Below are 21,786 nucleotides of genomic sequence, written 5' to 3'. Positions count from 1 at the left end.
AACACCAGAGAGCAGATGTGCCCCAACTGGGGTTGGGGCCAGCTCCAGAGATCAAGAGGAAACATGGTCCCAGAGCCAATTCCAGGCCTTTATGCATCATGCATTCAAACAATTTATGGCATCCGCTGGCCGGGACCAAACACAGTCACATCCCCCCTCCCCCGCCCGCTCCCCCGCCCCAGGAGGCACATGATACGGGGCCTCGCTCTGATGTTTTAGAGACCTCCTCACAATTGGGGGAGGGAGGATCAATCGACCTGGAAGTAGCAGACACTATATTGTCGGAGGATGAGGACCCTACACCTGAGCAGGTGACATCCTCGGGTCTATTCGACCCTTCCATATTTCGGTCTCTTCTCTTAAAAGCCATAGCCACAGTAAAGCTTACTTCAGCTCAGGAGGAGGCACCATCTACCTCCTCGAACCAGGAGGCCAACCCCCTGTTTGCTGAAAAGGTCAGGGAGGAGCCTCAGATTCCATGTTCGTCAGTCTTCAGGACTACGGTAGAAAAGCAGTGGTCATCCCTAGCCTCCACTCCCTCTCCGAGTAGTTTGGATAAGAAACTTTATAATGTTGCCTCTTCCTTTGCCTCTCTTTTAGAAGTTCCAACTGTGGACGCCCCTCTGGCTTCTCTGTTCTCCAACACCGCTGTTCCTGGGGACATGGCTGAATTCTTAAAGGCGGAGGATAAAAAGTTCGAATTCTCATGTCGCAGGGCTCACCAATCTTCGGCTTGGGCAATAAGGGCGGCAACCTCATCCTCCTTCTTTGTGCGTTTAGCGATTATGTGGCTGCAGGATCTCCAGGCTCTCATCCCACCAGATCAGGTCAGAGCGCACCAAACACTAGGCAAGATAGTAGCAGCTTCTGAGTACATTGCGGATGCATCTCTGTATTCGGCCAGATGCTCGGCCTGATCGGTTGCTGCCATAGTAGCGTCACGCAGGCTTCTCTGGTTGAAGCAGTGGCGAACGGACTTAAAAGCAAAGTGGCGTCTCTCAACTTCCAGGTCCAGTGGAACGCACTTATTTGGTGCTGTGATAGACCCTCATGTAATTGAGGGCAAGGACAAGCGCAAAGTCTTGGCTCACCCATCCAAAAAACCTGGATAGGCGACCTCAACTAGGTTACCGTAGGTCGTCTTTTTGACCCGGTGGTTCTTGGGAATGGAGACAGCCCTTTCGGGCAGGGCAGTCCTGGGATTGGCCCAGAGGCTCACGGTCCTATCTTTCTAGGCAGGATCGCCAACAGGACCGCCAGGGTAGTGGAGCCAGGGGCCAGTCCCACAACAGGCATCCCTTCAGGGGCTCGGGCGGCAGACCATACAGGCGGTCCAAGTGACGCCAAGGAGGATTACCCCATTGGGGGTCGGCTGGCACTGTTTTACAATATCTGGGAGGGCACTACTATGGACGCTTGGGTCAGAGAGACCATAAGACACAGTCTCTCCCTAGAGTTTCGATCTTTTCCCCCAGATCATTTCATACAGTGCCCGATTTCAAACAATTCTTCAAAAGCTCATCTAGTTTCGACAGCCATCGCCCACTTATTGGACATCAGGGCCATAGAAAGGGTTCCTCAAGACCAGATAGGAGTGGGGTTTTATTCCATCCTGTTTGTGGTCCCCAAGGCCTCAGGAGGATGGAGGGCGATACTGGACCTGAAGGGTCTAAATTACTTCCTAATTTACAGGAAGTTCAAGATGCAGACCCTAAAATCTATCTTGGCAAGCATCAGGAAAGGGGACTTCCTCTCCTCTATCGACCTGACGGAGGCTTACCCCCACATTCCGATCCTCCAGGAACACCGCAGGTTCCTGCGGTTCTCCTACGCGCACCGGCATTACCAGTATTGGGCCCTTCCCTTTGGTCTCTCGTCGGCTCCCAGGGTCTTCACAAAGATTTTGGCCGTGCTGGCGGCTCATCTAAGGATGAGGCCCGTGCGTGTACAGTGCTACCTGGACGACATACTCGTACAGTCCAGGTCCTTCCATTCAGCCCAGTCAGACCTGGAAATCACAATACAGACTCTTCAGGATCACAGTTTTTCCGTGAATTTCAAAAAGAGTCACACGACACCCACAAGACGTCTAATCCATCTGGGAGCGCTGATAGACTCAAATCTTTGCGAAGTCTATCTCTCTCCGGAGCGCCAGGTCAGCATTCGGATGCTAGCCCAGCAGATCCGCAGGGAAAAGAGGGTGCCTCTGGTGTAACTCTCCCAACTCCTGGGGAAGATGGTCTCTTGCTTGGGCATCGTTCCGTGGTCCAGGCTTCACTCCAGGAGTCTCCAATGGTTCCTCCTTCCCTTTCAGAGACGCAACATCAGTGCCTCCAAAAGGAGGGTCAGGGTTCCCCATCTTACCCTGGCTTCACTCTTATGGTGGACCTCATCCACTTTAACCAAGGGCACTGTTTTCAAGGAACCGATCAGGACCACCCTGACCACAGACACCAGTCTGTTCGGTTGGGGGGCACATCTTCGCAACCACTTGGCACAGGGTCGGTGGTCCAGGTCAGACCTGGCCCACAACATCAATTGGCTGGAGCTCAGGGCCATTCACCTGGCCCTCCGGAAGTTTTCCTCCCTTGTGGCTGGGAAACATGTGCTGATCCTGACAGACAACATTACGGCCAAGGCTCACATAAACAAACAAGGAGGGACCCACTCTTGGTCTCTCATGCAGGAAGCCATGGCATTGGGACTTTGGGCAGAGTCCACTCTGAGCTCCATCAGAGCGGAACACATTTCGGGGGAGGACAATCAACAGGCAGACTCCCTGAGCAGGGCCACCGTGGATCATTCGGAGTGGAAACTGGATCCACACTTGTTCAGGAAGGTAGCTCACAGGTTCGGCCAACCTGTCCTGGATCTCTTCGCCTCCCCGACTAATGCACAGCTCCTCAGGTTCTTTTCCAGATTCCCGTCAAGGGGGGCGGAGGGGACGGATGCCCTCCGGAGCGTATGGCCGAAGGGCGTGTTTTATGCTTTTCCCCCTCTTCCGTTGCTCCAAGCAACTATTCGCAAGCTCCTACAAGAACGAGCAGAGCTAATCTTAATTGCTCCATTTTGGCCACGTCGGCCGTGGTTTGCAGACCTGGTGGACCTGTCGCTCTCACCACCGTGGAGAATCCCCCCAGACCGAGTAGCTCTCAGCCAGGGGAATCTCCAGCATCCAGATCCGCAGTGGCTCCAACTAGCCGCTTGGCACTTGAGCGGGAAGGCCTAACTAGACAGTCCTATTCCTCCGGGATAATCTCGGTTATCCAGGCCTCAAGGCGCCCATCAACCAACAGAATCTACGATGCCACTTGGAGAAACTTCTGCTCCTGGTGTAGGCGACAGCACCTCTCGCCGCTCTCGGTCACTATCCCAAATATATTAGAATATTTGCTTGAGGGATTAAATAGGGGTCTGTCGGCCAGCACCATACGCAGGCAGGTGGTGGCATTATCGACGGTTCTCACTTGTGACAACCAAGATTCCCTGTCTCACCACCCAGCGGTCGGTGCCTTCATTAAGGGTGCTGCTAACACTGGCCCACCTACGGTCCATCGTTACCCATCCTGGGATTTGCCCAAGGTACTGCAGGCGTTAACTTCTCCATTCGAACTGCTAAGTTCGTGTTCCCTACACTTTCTCACCTTGAAGGTGGCCTTTTTAGTGGCCATTACGTTGGCCAGGCGAATTTCAGAATTAGCCGCTCTATCAGTCAGGAGGGATCTCTGCACATTCCACGAGGACAGGGTGGTCCTCTGGTTGGATCCTGCATTCATTCCTAAGGTCAATACAGGGTTTCATCGATCCCAGGACCTGGTACTCCCTAACTTCTGTCCTAACCCTTCCCATCATCTGGAGAGAGGGTGGCATACGTTGGACGTGCGCAGGGCCCTGCGCCACTATCTTAAATGAACCTCGGCCTTCAGGAAGTCAGAGGCCTTATTCGTCTCTTTCCAGCCATCTACGCTGGGGAGGAAGGTTTCTTCTTCCACCATTGGATGGTGGATCAGAGCCTGTATCACGAGGGCTTACGTTTCGCAGTCCCTTCCAGTCCCTTCTCAAATCACGGCCCACTCTATGCGCAGTGCTGCGGTCTCTGCGGCCTGGTCTACCCAGGCTTCGCTTGAGGAGATTTGCAGGGCGGCGACTTGGTCGTCCCCCTCTTCCTTCATTAAACATTATAGGATTGACAGATTTGCTGCAGCAGATGCGGCTTTTGGCAGGCGGGTTCTGCAGCAAGTTGTTACTTCTCATGGGGCACAGGCCTAGACTTCCCTCCCTTCAGGGACATGAACGGCTTTGGTATGTCCCAATCAGTGGACTCTACACCCATTCTGCTGGAGAAAGGGGCGTTGTCTTACCTGAACGCCTTTTCTCAGCAGGATGGTGTAGAGTCCACACACCCCCTGTTTATCATTAGTCTAGGCATGTGTCTTTTATCTTTTTTTGTTTGGAGCCTTGCGTCTGGATACTTCGGCTCGACAAAAACTGGGGAAGACACACCCAGAGGGAGGCGTGGCAAAGTTTTTTTGTCTTAGTCTGAGCAGGAAGGCTGAAATAACCCAATCAGTGGACTCTACACCATCCTGCTGAGAAAAGGCATTCAGGTAAGACAACGCCCCTTTCTCACGCAATTATTCTCTCTGATTTTACACATTACCATTAAGTCTTAAAGAAGAATTGTATAAGGAAGAAAAGTAGGAAAACAGATTGTTTTTTACAGGGGAAAAAATCTGCAAAAATCACATTGCAAGGCAGATTTTGATGCAAAATTTTAATTTATTTTAATTTATTAATTAAATTTATATGCTGCCCATCTCCCTGTCATGCGACACTGGGCAGCTTATAACATATAAAGCATTATAAACATTAAAATATTAAGACAATAAATAAGAATGCATAATTTGAAATTAATTAAAAGAATGACTTAGGCCTAGATCTCTTTCACGGTTGCCATCCCATAAAAAGAGCACACATCTTTTAAATTTCACAGTTCTGTTTTCTCCCTTTCTGAAATCATGCCACCATGATTACATACCTGGATTAATTTATCCAAATTTTTTTCTATCTATTTTTGAACAACATAACATTCAGTCTGAAAAATGCAGTTGTATAAAAGTTGTTGCCTTTTTGTAGCTTTTTGTTGATTTTAATAAAGGCATTAATTATCCTGTCATATTTTTTTTCTTAATAATAATACTCAAAGCTGCTGCAAACATTTTATTAATAGACCGATTCACTTTAATAGACCATTTCACTTGTGTTTTCTTCCACCCTGACTTTTTTTTTCATTGCAAAACTGTGCATCATCAAGTTCTCCAGCAACTTTAAACTCAATCAGAAACAAAATAGAATCACGGAAGGATCGCTAAGCTGGGCATTGTTTGATTGGCAAAACTCCAAAGAAAACAATCTTTTGTTATCTTCTTCATTTATTGAGAAGGTCTTACGTTGAGAAGAAATTTTGAACAATAAATCCAACATATTTTAGTGCTCATACTCTATTGTTAATGCTAGGATTGCTTTGAAAGTAAAGAATGCTGTGTAGAATGATTTTCTAATATTTTAAACCTTAATCTAAAACTGTTTCTTTTTCTTTTTTCTTTTTTGCTAAGAATAAAAATCTTTTGATAGCCTGAATTTGAATGCCAGCCATTTCTTGACAGTTTTGATCCTTCAACAGAATAAACACTTGGAAAAGTTTGTTAAGTTTCGTAAACTACACCGAAAAATAATATTTCTGTACTAAGATCTTCACACTTACTTTGTTTTCACACACAAACCTTGTGAGTTTGGGATTTGCTTTAGCCAGATGGCAGGGAAATTTCTGTCTCACGAATGAAGTCCTCGATTTACTACCACAATTGAGCCCAAAATTTCCATTACTAAGCAAGACAGTGAAGTACGTTTTGCCCCATTTTACAACCTATCTTGCCAGAGGTGTTAAGTGAATCACTATGGTTGTTATGTTAGTAACACGGTTGTTAAGTGGATCCAGCTTCCCCATTGACTTTGCTTGTCAGAAGGTTGCAAAAGGGGATCACATGACCCCGGGACGTGGCAAGTGACATAAATAGGAGCCTGTTGCCAAGCATCCAAATTTTAATCATGTGGCCATGGGGATGCTGCATCGGTCATAAGTGTGAAAAACAGTCATAAGTCACTTTTTTCAGTGCTGTTGTAACTTTGTACGGACACTAAATGTACTGTTGTAAGTCAAGGACTACCTATATTCGTGTCCCAGGATAATGTTGCAGGATCCAATCTAGGTTAGTCACTGAGACTGGAGGTTTAGTCCAGTGGTGGGATTCAGCCGGTTCGCACCACTTTGGCAGAACCGGTAGCTAATAGTTGTTACCCAGACCCAGAATGGACTTCCGGAAGCGGCATCCATACAGAAAACCGGTTGTTCACATATTTGAATCCCACCACTGGTTTAGTCTTCCGAGCTTTCAGACTCGTGTTGAAGCCCATCCTCAGGGAACTTCTCTCTCACTGGAATGTGAAGTTTCCGTCTGAATAAACTTAGGAACTGAAATTCTCCCTTTATTTCCATGGATTGTATGGCTTGTGAGTGTATCAGGAGGTCTTGCTGAGTTGCATTTCTCAATTTATTCACTCCTATTTTCCTGTCATAACTGTGAAAAATCACGGGCATACACAGGATTTCACACTTAATGCTTTGTCCTCCAATCCTTCTGAGAAGCGTAAAATGCAAGGAGAGACAAAAAAAAGGGGGGGGAAAGGGATTTGAGGACAAAGAAACATCTTAATTTACTTATTCCAGTTTACATTGTTTCTCTAGAGCAGGGGTAGGCAACCTTGGCTCTTTTATGACTCGTGGACTTCAACTCCCAGAATTCCTTAGCCAGCATGGCTGGCTGAGGAATTCTGGGAGTTGAAGTCCACGAGTCATAAAAGAGCCAAGGTTGCCTACCCCTGCTCTAGACCAACTTCCTCTGTTCTGCAAGTGGGTGGATTTAAAAGCTCAGAATTTTCAGCTGACGCCATGCTTTTGCTAAAAGAATTCGAGGCCTTTGAAGTCTACTTTTCTGGACAGTAGCACAGATGAGGAAGGCTGTTTAAGATGAATGAAGGCACTTAGACGTGTCCCAGAATAATGTTGCAGGATCCAGTCCAGGTCGGTCACCAGGATTTGTGCTAGAGCCCATCTTCAGAGAGAAGGGTTAGAAAGGCAAGAGAGAAATTCCCTGAGGATGCTCCAGGCTCAAGTCCAAAAGCTCAGAAAACAAAACCTCTGGTCCCTGTGACTGACTCAGATCAGAGCCTGCTATTTAAGATGTTTGTCCTAGCAAACTTTGGATATGTTAGCTTGGGTGATATGTAGTGCAGGTAGTCCTTGATTTAACAACAGTTCATTTAGTGACTGTTCAACAGCACTGAGAAAAATCTATGGAGATTCTCAGTCATCCAGGTCATGGTTGTCCCAAAGGTGCTTTTTCAAGAGGCAACTGGACTTTTCTACTGAAGAAGCTTCTTGGATGAGAAGCAAAACATCTTCACTTCACTTACGACCACTGCAGCATCCCCATAATCTCACGATCAAAATTTGGACACTTGGTAACTGCCTCATATTTGTGATGGTTGCAGTGTCCCGGAATCATGTGATCCCCTTTTGCGACCTTCTGACAGGCAAAGTCCATGGGGAAGCCTGATTCATTTAACAACTGTGTTACTAACTTAACAACTGCAGTGATTCACTTAACACCTGAGGCAACAAAAATTGTAAAATGGGGCAAAATTCACTTAACAAATATTTCACTTGGCAACAGAAATTTTGAGCTCAGTTGTGGTTGTAAGTTGTGGACTCTCTGTATAAGCTCAACTGTCTTGCTAAAAAAGCCAAAAGAAAGTTGGTGTCATAATTTTTATGTTAAATCTTTCATTCATGGTAGGTGATGCAGTTGAATGATACTGTTAATTTCAAGATAAAAAGGAAACATGAATTAAACACATTTGTGGGGGCCGTTCTGGACTTCTTCTTTTTTTTTGATTCAGGGTTAATAACCAAGAGAAAGGATCTGTTTATCTGTTGGTTTTGCATTCATTCTGAAACAATTGCAGTGGCTTTTTTAAAATTTGGCTCTATATGGCAGGATTAGAATATTCCTCCATTTCATTTTGTTGAATCTTTGCTAGTTCGCTACTTAAGGTCAGTTGTTCTTTCATTGCCATCAGTGGCCATCTCCTATTAAAGATCCCAACCATGAGACATTCTTTGTCATTTCCACTGGTGATTGATGGTCCATGAGGAAAACTGCAGGAGCTCCAGAATTTTTGAAGCTTTCCTGGAGCTTATGGAATTTTCATACCGTCTCTTCTTCTTCTTCTTCTTCTTCTTCTTCTTCTTCTTCTTCTTCTTCTTCTTCTTCTTCTTCTTCTTCTTCTTCTTCTTCTTCTTCTTCTTCTTCTTCTTCTTCTTCTTCTTCTTCTTCTTCTTCTTCTTCTTCTTCTTCTTCTTCTTCTTCTTCTTCTTCTTCTTCTTCTTCTTCTTCTTCTTCTTCTTCTTCTTTTTGCTTTGCTCTTCCTTTCATCGTTCTTGATAGGAAGCCTCATTTTGCATGCATTTTGCAACCTCCACCTGCCGTTTTATGTTGCGTTTAGAAAAAAAATTGGAAGAGATTATTTCTTTTAAATCACTCCCATCTTTGAAACAGCAAAAGCTTGAAACCGGGATACTTGCTGCTATTTGTCATTGGTCTTGTATACATCTCAGAAGAAATGCATTGATGTTTTTGGCTGCCACTGTTAATTCCTTGTTCTCCTGTCTTACTTGGATAAAATCACAGATATCCAAGATGCAAGCAGGTTGGGCAGTGCCTGTTAATTCAGGTCCTAATTTTGGACCGACTTTGATGTCCTTGCTTTACAGACAGATATCTACGAATTGACTTGTGCATACCTTTTGACCTTTTGACATGACAAGTAGTCCTTGACTTATGACCACAGTGTCCATTGCTAAGCAAGATGGGGCTGTCACAGTTGTTACATGAATCTGGCTTCCCACATTGGCTTTGCTTATTGGAAACTGGCTGGGAAGGTTGCCAAAATGTGACCCTAAGACAACCACTGTAAATTCATGCTGGTTCCAAATGCCCAATTTTTGATCAGGGGACTGTGGGGATGCTATAATGGTCATAAGTGTGAGGACAGGTTGTAAATAACCATTTCCCATGCTGTTGTAACTTTGAATACTTGGCAAATGAATGGTTGTAAGTCAAGAACTACTCTATTGGGATCCCTGTGTAAAGAATTTTTCTAGTAGCATGTTGCTTGGTATACACAAGTCACTTCATTTCCTCTGTTCTTGGGCTCTCCGTATCAAGATTACTCAGAGTGCTTCTCTGTTCTCTAAGGAAAATATTCTAGGTTAGGAATTATTATAGCCTTTCTAAAAAATTCCAAGCGCCAGTTAAATGTAAGAGAGCCCTGGGGACACAATGGTTAGAATGTAGTATAGATCAGGGGTCTCCAATCTTGGCAACTTTAAGACTTGTGGACTTCAACTCCCAGAATTCCTCAGCCAGGCTGGCTGGCTGAGGAATTCTGGGAATTGAAGTCCACAAATTTTAAAGTTGCCAAGGTTGGGGACCTCTGGAAAGGTAATCCTTGAGTTACAATCACAATTGAGGCCACAATCTATGTTGCTAAGTGAAACATTTGTTAAGTGAGTTTTGCCCCATTTTATGACTTCTCTTGCTGCAGTTGTTAAGTGAATCATTGCAGTTATTAAGTTAGTAACATGGTCATTAAGTGAATCTGGCTTCCCCATTGACTTTAATTGTCAGAAGGTCGCAGAAGGGGATCATGCAACAGTGATCAATATGAACCAGTGGCCAATCATCTGAATTTTGATCACATGACCATGGAGGATGCTGTACAATGGTTGTCAATGTGAAAAACGTCCATAAGTCACTTTTTTCCGATGCCATTGTAACTTTGAATAGCCACTAAATGAATGTTGTAAAGTCAAGGACTACCTGTATCGCAGGCTAACTCTGCCCACAATCTGGAATTCAGTTCTGACGGGCTCAAGATTGACTCAGCCTTCCATCCTTCTTATGTCGGTAAAATGAGGACCCAGATTGTTGGGGGCAATATGCTAACTCTGTAAACTGCTTAGAGAGGGCTGTAAAGCAGTATGAAGCGGTATATAAGTCTAAGTGTTATTGCTGTTGCTATTGCTACTGTAAATCCCTCCTCAAATTATGATGAGCTTCACAAATCTGAAACTCATGACTAGCTTTGGTGAAAATCTGACTTGAAGCAGGACAGGCAGTTTTGTTCAGGGATAATGGATAATCATACTCTTGAATATTACATGGAGAAAAAAACCCAAGAGTCTTCTAAAGCAAATATTAAGGAAAGAGGAAAGATGTTCCATGAGGGATGGACTCTCCTTTTGATTTTCACTCTATAGTTAGCTTGTTTCTTCTATCTATCCATTCAGCTTCTCAACTGCCCTGTGATTGCAGTTCTTTTGGCAGCTTTTTAAGAAAGTGGCGTGCAAACGTCTTTATATCCCTTCACTGTAATCAATGAAACCTTTTTGTAGAGGAAAATTTAAACACTATACTTAGAGGTCCAGTGGTGAATGAGGAAGCTTAGCTTCTCATATCTGGCAAACAAATGTAAGATATCTCTATATCTAGAGAAGAGGTCCCCAACCTTTTGGGCACCAGGGACCAGTTATGTGGTTTTTCCGCGGACCGGAGGGGGTGTGGTTTTGTGTGCTGCCTGCATCCCGCTGATGGGGCTTTGCTTGTTTGTGCGGACCGGTTGCTGGCATGCCGTGGCCCAGTACCGGTCCATGGACCGGGGGTTGGAGATCCCTGATGTAGAGGATGTTGCAATGCAGTGCCTCATTCCAACTGTATAATATCTGCAATATCTACATACAGGTCATCCTCGACTTATAACAGTTCATTTAGTGACCCTTCAAAGTTACAATACCACTGGAAAAAATGACTTATGACTGTTTTTCCTGCTTACAACAGTTGCAGCATCCCCATGGTCACATGATCAAAATTCAGACGGGGTCTTTTAATCACCTTTTGCGCCCTTCTGACAAGCAAAGTCAATGGGGAAACCAGATTCATTTAAGAACCATGTTGCTAACTTAATAGTTGCAGTGATTCACTTAACAAGTTTGGCAAGAAAGGTTGTAAAATGAGGCAAAACTCACTTAACAATGATCTAACTTAGCAGCAGAAACTGGGGGCTCCATTGTGGTCGTAAGTTGAGGACTGCCTGTATTCTTTTCTTCCTCCATGTTGGTTCTGCTGAGGGAGGTAAGAGGAGATATTTTGTGAGCGTTCAATACTTTTCATCCATTTTTACTGGCAAAAGGTTCCTGCACCTTCCTTTTTAGAATTCTGCTTCAGTGTTAAATGCAAACCCTGATAATATTTCCCCATGATTGGATTCCTATCTAGGATGAATTACTTATAACATTTGTTTTCCACTCTGGAAGAACTTAATTATAAATTAATGCAGCTTGGGAAGTTGCAGGATGTTTTCTCTGTCAAGTCTCAAATATATCTTCTTAGGATATTTGGGTCCAACTTACTTTACTATTCATTTTTCAAGTTTATTGTTTTTAGGCCAACCTTTAGCAATGGTTGGTGAGAGGCATGAGCAAAATAGTAACCATCAATAGAAAATATTTAAATACATATAGTCAAACAAAATAGTAGCTTTCAAAAGCCCGTTGTGCAGTCTTAGCAAATTAATAAAATTGTCCTATTATTGACTCCACATTTGAAGCACTTAGTTAATAAGAAAAATATTAATCTGATTCTAAATGATAGTAATCTAAATAATAAAAGTAAGAAGAAATAATCTAGTAACAGCTTTGAAAAGGATATATTGTATGTGAACCCAAAGAATTTGCCTCCCCCCCATCCAATAGATAATAGAAAAATCCAGAGAACTTCTAGAAGGCAAATAAGATCCGCCAGAAATATTCTACAATACCTTACATTGAAATAAAAGACTTTATGTATTTATGTATTTAGCAGGTATTGCCATCTGCTAAATTTCTTTCAAATGCTGTAAACCCATTATTATAATAGCTTCAAAGATGACTATCCAGCCATAAGTATCTTAGGAAGGTGAGTGTGTATTTTTTCAGATTAGTTTATTCTGCTGCTAAAGGTAATTCCATCAGGAAATTTTCCTAATATTTAGTGAAATTCTTTACATGTTTTGAAATTTTACAACTTCCTGATTGTTAAATCACTGTTAACTGTGAACCAATAACTTGGAGATTATAGATGGACTCTTTGAATATCTTTTAGGAAGATTATCAAAAATTATCAAAAACGTAAATCCCCCTTGCTAAATGCAATGGTTCTTCGAAAGTGTGAAAAAGAAATTTCAGGTGCAGAAATATCTACAATTTATATGCGCTTTGCAGAAATATCTATAATTTACACATGCTTTGTCATTTTCCTGTACTCTGTTAGGATGCATTTTCTGTACATTTCTCAGAGTTAAGATGCTGTTCTTCATCTTGACGTGTCTCTGAATCTCTTTCATAGCTGGCTGCACATTTGAAGAAGACGGGGATCTAAATCAGTGTGAATATAGCCAAGGTGCTGAAGATGACTTTGAGTGGGAGTTGATCCGAAACTATCTTCTTCCCCATCTGACCTCTGATCTTCCTCATGGTAAGCCTGAGTCTTAATTTAAGGCAGTTTAAACTGATAACGAAGAAGGCACTGTGTAACACTATGTTACAAAGGGAGCTTAATTATGCTATGTCAGGAACAGTAAGTGTAATGGTATAAGAGGAGTCCTAGTGGCGCAGAGGTTAAAATGAAGTATTGCAGCTAACTCTGTGAACCTGATGGGGCTCAAGATTGACTCAGCCTTCATCTTTCTGAGGTCGGTAAAATGAGCACTCAGATTGTTGGGGGCAATATACTGGCATTGTAAACTGCTCAGAAAATATATAAGTCTAAGTGCTATTGCTATTGCTGTATGGGAATGATCTTTGGAGACAAGGCAACAAGACACGGCCAAGGGAACAGTCAGATAAAAGGTAACTTAGCCCTAAGCAGGAATGTGGAAGGGGCAAGAGGCTCAGAAGTGACCCTTTCTAGTTTTTGTGCGATAGAGGGGAAGAGAAGAGAGACTTGCAGACTTGCAAGATTCTCTTAATCTAACCTTACAATAAAGTAGAATTAACTCATCTGGTCATGTTTCCTGATGGTGTACTTTGTAAGGCTGACAGTCAGAATGTATCACGGGTCAGCAACTGTGCTTGTTTTGCATATATTGTTGTTCCCAAAGGCACACTTAGTAGTTTTCTTGATGGCATTTCCTGAAATGTGCAATTCTCTGTGGGAAGGTATATTTTATTTGAGTTTATTTGAATTTCATTGACAGCGGAGGACATTTCTTTTTGACATTTCTCTTGGTTTTTGTTTATTTTGTCTATTTATGACCAGTTCTGTCTTTTGTGATTATTTGCTATTTTTTTTTCTTATATTTTTCCAAAAAAAAGTGTTGGTTACTGTTCTTTTAATATTCGGCCTTAGTATTATTCTTTTTATTGGAAAAGCGAAGTGAGATATGCACCAGAAAGTGGCAATACATGGCTGATTTTGCTGGGCTCAGAAACTAAGCATGAGGGGGGATATTTACTTTAGCTTGGGATAACTTTCATTTTCTACTCTTCTTCTCCTGCCTCTATCCCCTTGAGAAAGGAATGGTTACAAAGAAATGAAACTGGAGAAGACCTTGAGATGCCACCAACTGTGCCACCTGTGGATTGGCTGGATTTCAGATGGGCATTATGACTCTGGTGGGAGGAGGAATATTGCTGGTTTAACTATACCATTTAAGAGGGATTTTCCCCAGATCTCGCCTTGACTTCCCTACTGTCACTAACCCCTAATAAAAGTTTCCTTTTGAGACAATGCCTGTTTCAAGAGTTCTGCTTTCTTGGGTGGTTAGCTGAGGTGGGTCTTTACAAGGACCCACAGAAGGAGCCTTCACTTACAATTGGCCGCTTAGTGACCATTTGAAGTTACACTGCAACCCTGCCCCAAGGTAACTGAATAATTGATTCTGAAGTTTCAATGGCCAGGCCATTGATCACGTAATTGCATTTTGGGCTCTCGACAACCAGCCTGCATTTATGGACATTTTGCAGTATCTTGTGATGACTGTGAGGACTGTGATTTACAATATTTTTGCTGAAAACTGGCATTTACTTCCAGTTTTGGGCAACCCCTCCCCATTTTACATGACTAAATGTCTATGGAGATTCTCAGCCATCCAAGTCATAGTTGTCCCAAATATTTTTTTTCAAGAGGCAACTGGACTTTCTTGGATGAGAAGCAAAATGTCTTCACAGGAAAAACAAGTAAGTCCAGTTGCTTCATGAAAAAGCATCTTTGGGATATTTTACATTGCTTTTACTGATGCAAGATTGGAGTGCTAGGTTGGCCACCTTACCTAGAATGAAAGATGGCATAACAAACAAACATTGTCAAGAAAACCACCATGAAGTCACCTGGAGTTTGACTCAAAGGAGACTTTAAACTAATGGGGGATATTAAGCGTTCAGATAAGTGCTGTTTATTTAACAACTGCAGGTCGTAAAATCAGATTGATCACATGATTACCACCATGACTTACAAGCTTCCTTAGGACTACCTCTATGCCTTTTTATTCTTGCCACTCCCATAGAATAATCATACCTGATTGAATAAATAAAAAAAATATCCAATTCTTATTTTGGGGTAGCCATATGATTTGCATCCTCCTTCTGTAGCAGGGAAGTGAAACATGTTCTCCCCATATGTTGCTGAGCTACAGCTCCCAGCATCCCCCAGCAGAGTCCCCCAATACAGGAAGGGCCATGGGAGACCACACTGGAATTCAGGGACTCTCGTGCTTTTAAATTAGGAGAGTGATGAACTGCTTCCTGAATTCTTAGTGAGATGCATTATATCTTTGCTTAGAAGAAACAAATCTTTTTGCATAAGTCTGATATGCCCATATACTTTTTGACAAGCATCTGGAGCAATTTGCTGCTGAATAAAAGTTTTGCAAATGATGTAAAAATAGAGGCAACTGAGGATGAATACTGATGAGGACTTGGCAGGCATACACAGCACAATGCAGACTGCTTAGTAAGTTCAGTTTGTTCCAACAATACATGCATTTAAGATAGCCAAACACTTAAGGTCATGTACAGTATCTAAGAATGACAATATAGGTAATTTCCTGTGGATTATATTTTAAAAAGTCAAGCCACTCTGGAAAGGATTTAATGGCCACTGGCCTTTGGCCTTTGCAAACTTTTTATTTCCATCCCACTAGGTAATTATTCTCCCCAGCTTGCAATTAGTTTCTTTCCATACAAGAATACGTTCTTCCACCCTGATGGAGCTGTGGCTGAAGAGTAACCTTTGTTGTCTTTTCAGTTAGGAAGTTGGAGAGTTGCTAATATTGAGTTTGATTATTTGTTCATCTGACTCAAATAATTGGCAACTCAAGGTCTACAGGCTGCATATAGCCTCTGGCTCCCATTGTGTGCTTCTTAAAATGTTCCACCATCACCCCGCTGGAAAAAAAATACAATTTTGATTTCTTCGAAATAGTTATACACATCCATCTATCTTTAAAACCCCCAATCTTCCCAAAAGCATATCTCTCTCTCTCTCTCTCTCTCTCTCTCTCTCTCTCTCTCTCTCTCTCTCTCTCTCTCTCTCTCTCTCTCTCTCTCCCCTCTCTCTCTCCCCAAATAATAATAATAATAATAATAATAATAATAATAATAACAATGACAATGACAATAATCCATTGATATTGAAAAATCACCACCAGTCAATTGCAAAAGGCAGCTTTACTTGGAACAGCTTACATCCTGCCAATGATAATACCATCAGATAACATTTGCCTATCCCAGGCCCTTAGGAAAGACTTGATATGTGGACAAAAATGCCAAAATCTGGTCTAAACATCTGGCTGACTGCATGTCAAATCATAATTAAAGGCCAAATTTTCAAGCTGGTCCACTGAGGAAGAGTAATAGCAGCAGAAGTAGTGGTTTCATTGCCTTTTTTAAAAAATAATTAAGCACAGTGCAGGTAAATCAAAATGATGTACAATATAAACCAATATAACAACAAAACAATATAATAATCAGGGCAAGAATTTCTTAGTACAACATCATAATCAATAAAAACAATTCCTAATAACAAAATAGCTTTAATAGTACTTTTGGCAGAACTATAAAAGCAGACATCAGTAGGTGATCTTACAATAATTGCTGGATGAATTCTAGGTATTGGAGAAACAGAATATCATATGTTTACAAACCCCTGAAACATCTGCAACTTTTTCTTAAAAATGTGGAATAGCTTTTTTTAGAAAAGAATCCAAAGGCTTGTAGATTCATAGGATAGGATCTTCTGCTGTCCTGGTCCAAAGCCATTTTGAGACTTATAGTGCAATAAACTCCTAAACTGTGATTGCAAATGGATTGGTAGCCAGCAGTAATATGTCAAAAGCTTTGAAGAAGTTTAACTAACAGAGATATATTGTACTGACAAAATAATTATTTCTAGACTGTGCCAATTTGGCTGGTACTTCCAAGTTTCAGATGATGGTGTGATTAAAAAAAAAACCTTGAAAATGCATATTTTGATAAGTTTTAAAAATATCTGTGGTTCTTTTTTTAAAAAAGGGAAAACAGAAGGTTTATGTCTGCAGCATTGTAGATTAATTGGTGTATGTACTGGAGCAAAACAGCAAACCTACGCAGTATGTAAGAAAGGCATAAAAGGAAGTTATTGAAAATTCCCTCTTTCTGCCTAAATTAATGATTATATCTTTTTCTATAGTACATGCCAATAATTTTGATAAAGCTTTAGCATTACCAATTGTCATTATTAATGAGACAACACTATCTACCTCTACATGTATGTTTACAACAAAAATGAATCTCTTGCAGGAACTTTGTGATTCCAGTTACAATAAATTATAAGATCAAGTCATTTCTCTGGACAGATTATTCATTTTTTTTTCTATGCACACATTTCACCATTTTATGCTATTAAATAACAGGTTTCAAAGATCTTGGCTCTCTAAATATGCATTTCTAAGCATATTTGGTCTTGAAAAAAAAGCACTATTGAATGAGCCTTGATGTGTATTTTTAGTCGGCCTGCCCCAAAGCTTGGAATGGTGATGAAGTTTTCTTTTAATGTGCTCTGTGAAATAGTGGTATCAATTCTGTATCAATTCTGGGTTGTATCAAATAGGCTGCTTTGCTGACTTTTCATAAGTTCTGCAAGAGAACTTGCATGCATGCAGAAGAAAATTGTATCAAAGTGAAACCATCTGCTGTGATGCTTTTAATTGGAGGCAGACTATCTCTCTTTTTTGCAGTGAAGTGTGGCCTCAATCAGATGCCCCAGTGACTGGAGTGAAGGAGTCTCCAGAACTGAAGTGACACCTTCTCACATAACTAATTTTAAGCCAAGATATGCATTTGGGAAGGCCAAAATTGGTAGATAAACACAGTTCCAATCTATATATTAATCTAGGACCTGCTGTACACATGGCACCTTGGAATTCTGAAGGGTCATATTTCTCGAGTATCACTAAATTTACCAGCTTAGCTATAAACTGAGCTAAAGCAAGGTTTAATTCCTTGGAATGAGCAGGAGTTGAACAACACAATCACTAAGATATTTTCAATCCTATATTTGTTATGCCCTTCCCTTCCCTTAACAACAACAACAACATCAACAACAATAATAAAGTTGGAAGGGACCATGGAGGTCATCTAGTCCAACCCCCTGCTCAGGCAAGAAACCCTATACCATTTCAGACAAATGGCTGTCCAGTCGCTTCTTAAAAACTTCCAGTGTTGGAGCATTCACAGCTTCTGGAGACAGATTGTTCTACTGATTAATTGTTCATTAATGGTTCATTATTTTTATAAACAGGTCAAGGCTGCTAACATATTTAATACTCTTTCCTTGGTCTATTTTCCCCACAATAACAACCCTGTGAAGTGGGTTAGGTTGAGAGAGAGTGATTGACTCAAAATTACTCAGCCAGCTTTCATGCCTAAGACAGGACTGGAACTCATAGTCTCCTGGTTTCTAACCTGGTGCCTTAGCCACTACACCAAACTGACCTATGTTCTTATCTTGAAGGATCCACAAGCAAATGCACTGAATAAAGCTTCTAAAGCACTTTTAAAAATAGTTCCACATAAATATATCTGAAGGTATAAAAAACAGAGATCAGCAGTAAGGGTCTAAATGCCATAATGGAGCTACGGAGTGCACTGTTATGTGGATTTGACACTTGCATAATATTGTGAGAATGAATCTGGAAACAAGAGAGGAACAGTACTAAATAATCGAAGGTATAATTTCTCGCAGAGAGCCTGCAGTCTATGTGGGATGACTGATTCCTCTATAAATCCCAGAGTCTTATAATTTCACCATTATCTCTGTGCGATACAGACATCTGACCCTAGGAAGGAAACCAAGGACAACTCAGAATGAAAAATTGCATCTAAAGTGATATATCTTTATCCCTGCAGAAAGCTTACAACCTACAGTATCTTCAAATAGGAGAGGGTTTAGACCGGTGTAATCACGTCACTTCTAGACATTTTAGCTAGCTTCTTAACGTAGCTGATGAGATATGATATGTTCCTTGTCCTAAAAATAACTCAAGGTTCTACCTAATGGTAACAATTCAGTAGTGTTGCAAAATACTTATGTGTGCATTGTGGAATTTTAAAACTTGTAATTAGCTATAGGTGTAGCCCTCTGGGCCAGCTTGAAATAATCAAATGCCATTTAAATTAGCCCTCTCGGTTGGAATTGTTTCCGAGACACCACCCTCAGCTATTATAAGCCAAACCTTTTTATTGTGGATTAGCTAAAAATAAAATCATACATCCAGTCCTAGCTGCTTATTTATTATTTACTGCATTTATGTCATTTTTTTTTTTGAGAATTCAAGATAGGATCATAAGAATCTCCTTGAATGTTCTCTCCACAACAGTCCTGCTAATTTTTTAGGATGACAACATGGCATTTGTTTTGCTATTTGTAAAACACACCATACCTCAACCTTTATGATCAAAGCTAGTCCTTGATTTATGACCACAACTGAGCCCAAAACTTCTGTTCTAAGTGCATTTTGGCCCATTTTTGCCATAATTGTTAAGTGAATCACTGTGTTAGTTACATAGTTGTTTTTGGCTTCCCCATTGACTGCCTTCCCCATGGACTTTGCTTGTCAGGAGGTCGCAAAAGGTGATCACATAACCCCCAGGATACTGCAACTGTCACAAATACATGCCAGTTGCCAAGCCTCTGAATTTTGATCATGTGACCATGGGGATGCTGCAACAGTCGTAAGGGTGAAAAACTGATCATCAGGACACTTTTTTCAATGCTGCTGTAACTTTGAACAATCACTAAGCAAACTGTTGCAAGTCGAGGACTACCTGTATTTACTATGGTTTTTTTTTAATTTGCCAGGTCAGAATTTGGTTTTGCTTTAGATCAGTGATCATAATAAAGTTTATTGTTACAGGTAGTCCTCGACTTACAAGCATTTGTTTAGTGACCATTCAAAGTTTCAAACAACAGCACTGTAAAATGTGACATATGGCTGGTCCTTGCACTTAACGGCCACTGCAACACCCCCACGGTCAGATGATTAAAATTTGGGCACTTGGCAACCAGCATGTATTTATGGTGGTTGTAGCACCCCAGGTGATCACCATTTGTGATCTTCGCAGCTAAATTCCAACAAGCAAAGTGAATGGGGGAAGCCTGATTTGCTTAACAACTGTGTAATTCAGTTAACTTCAGTGATTCACTTAACAACCATGGCAGAAAAGGTCATAAAATTGGACATGACTCACTTAGTAACAGAGATTCTGCTCCCAATTGTTGTAAGTTGAGACTACCTGTACTACTCCTTCTTCTGCTATTACTACTATTACTACTACTATTACTCCTCCTCCTGCTTAGACTGACTGGTTGAAAATCACCTGTTGGGCTCTGGGTTTGAGTAGCACTTAACTACAGGTAGCCCTTTGAGCAAGTCTTAACTACAGGTAGCCCTCGACTTTCAACAGTTCACTTAGTGACCATTTGAAGTTACAATGCCACTGAAAAAAGTGACTTATGTCCGTTTTTCACACTTATGATTGCTGCAGCATCCCCAGGGTCACGTGATTTACATTTGGATGCTTGACAACTGACTCATATTTATGACGGTTGCAGTGTCCCAGAGTCATGTGATCCCCTTTTGGGACCTTCTGAGAAACAAAGTCAACAGAGAAGCCAGATTCTCTTAACAAATTGGTGTTACTAATTTAATAGCTGCAGTGATTCACTTAGCCAATATTGCAAGAAAAGCCGTAAAATGGGACAAAACACACTTAACATAAATTTTGGGCTAAATTGTGGTGATAAGTTGAGGACTACTTGTATTATTATTCCCTGGCTTTCTTTAATGTTCAAGCTCAGTGAACAATTTGTTTAGGAAATAGAAGAGAATTTATCTGCATTCAATATTGAACTGTTGGGTTTTAGGAGTTCTCTGAGCTTGGTTATTTTCCTGCAGGCATTTCTTTACTCAGCCAGATAAGTCATCAAGTGTCATGGTCTGTGGGGATGACCTTGGAGACTGGAGGAGGAACTGCAGGCTGGACAACGATCATGCAAAAAATATCTCAGTCCACAGAAGGAAGGGAGAGCATGGGAAGCACTTCAGGAGGAACCTTCCCTAGTTTTTCAGAAGCTAAAAGGAGAGGAGGAGAGAAATAATTTCAGACTTGCAAAGATTCTTTTAATGTAATCTTGCAATAAAAATATATTCATTGTTGTGCTTCTTGTCTGGTCTGTCGCTGAAGGGCTAACATCAAGGTTATTGCAAGAAAACAATCAAGCTCAGAGGGCCCCAAGAACCCAACAATTTGATTAGTAACTTAATACTTCCTTGTTTTTTTTTTTTAAAAAATTGTTGCCTGTATCCATCAACATAGCACTGTAGCAAATAAGACATGCATTTATTTTCAATATCCCTCACATCAGAATTATGCTTGGCATATAATACCTTCACAGGCTGTTGGGACATAGATGGCTTTGAGGATTGCTTTTGCCTTGCTTTGAGGACTGTTCTTGGCTTGCCCTGGCCCTGGCCCTGAGGACTCCCCCTTCGGACCTGCCTTGCCTTGGACTCTGTCCTGTTTTGCTGGACGTCGAGTGGAGCAGGCGGGACGAAAGGAAGTTGCTGTTACTAGAGACTGGCTAACATCGCTCTAAGCAAGCTGCTGCTACTAGAGACTGACTATCATTGCTCTAGCTGCTGTTACTAGAGACGGACTACCATCGTTGTACACCGGCTGCTGTTACCAGGAACTGTCTACCATTGTCCCCTGTAAGTTTTTACTACCTGAGATTGACTATCATCATTCCACTCTAGTTTGCCAACGTCGTCAGAGTGGAATGCCGGAGGTTCGGAAATTTGCTTATGGGACCAGCTGTTTTTGCACTCTGTTTATGGATGAAGCAATCACGGTCCTGGAAAGGATCCAGAGAGGCCACTTTGCGGCTTCGAGAGAAAGACGGCTGTTTAGCTGGAACCCAGGTTCAGCAACTCTTCTGCTCCCAGAATGTGGCCATTCCAGAGTACCAGCTAAAAGAACTGAACTTGGAAATAGATAGGGCTTCGTAGGCATATAGGGTTGCGTTGGAGGTC

At 41.8% G+C, this 21,786-nt stretch overlaps 1 protein-coding gene across 1 annotated transcript in view; it reads left to right on the top strand.

Moving 5' to 3' along the window:
- Positions 1–785: 785 nt before the first annotated feature.
- Positions 786–21,786, top strand: part of PTPRU (protein tyrosine phosphatase receptor type U) — a 335,303-nt gene continuing 314,302 nt past the window's right edge. Inside the window, exons 1-4 of the mRNA XM_029283530.1 lie at positions 786–827; positions 1,802–1,972; positions 2,920–3,145; positions 12,564–12,692. Coding sequence (XP_029139363.1) covers positions 786–827; positions 1,802–1,972; positions 2,920–3,145; positions 12,564–12,692 — 568 coding nt within the window. The remainder of the gene's footprint in view (positions 828–1,801; positions 1,973–2,919; positions 3,146–12,563; positions 12,693–21,786) is intronic.

The sequence above is a fragment of the Protobothrops mucrosquamatus genome, unplaced genomic scaffold (assembly GCF_001527695.2).
Source record: "Protobothrops mucrosquamatus isolate PMUCROS unplaced genomic scaffold, P.Mucros_1.0 scaffold116, whole genome shotgun sequence".
Lineage (NCBI taxonomy): Eukaryota > Metazoa > Chordata > Lepidosauria > Squamata > Viperidae > Protobothrops > Protobothrops mucrosquamatus.
The sequence above is the reverse complement of the archived record's forward strand: the minus strand, read 5'-3'. Positions and strand labels throughout refer to the sequence as shown.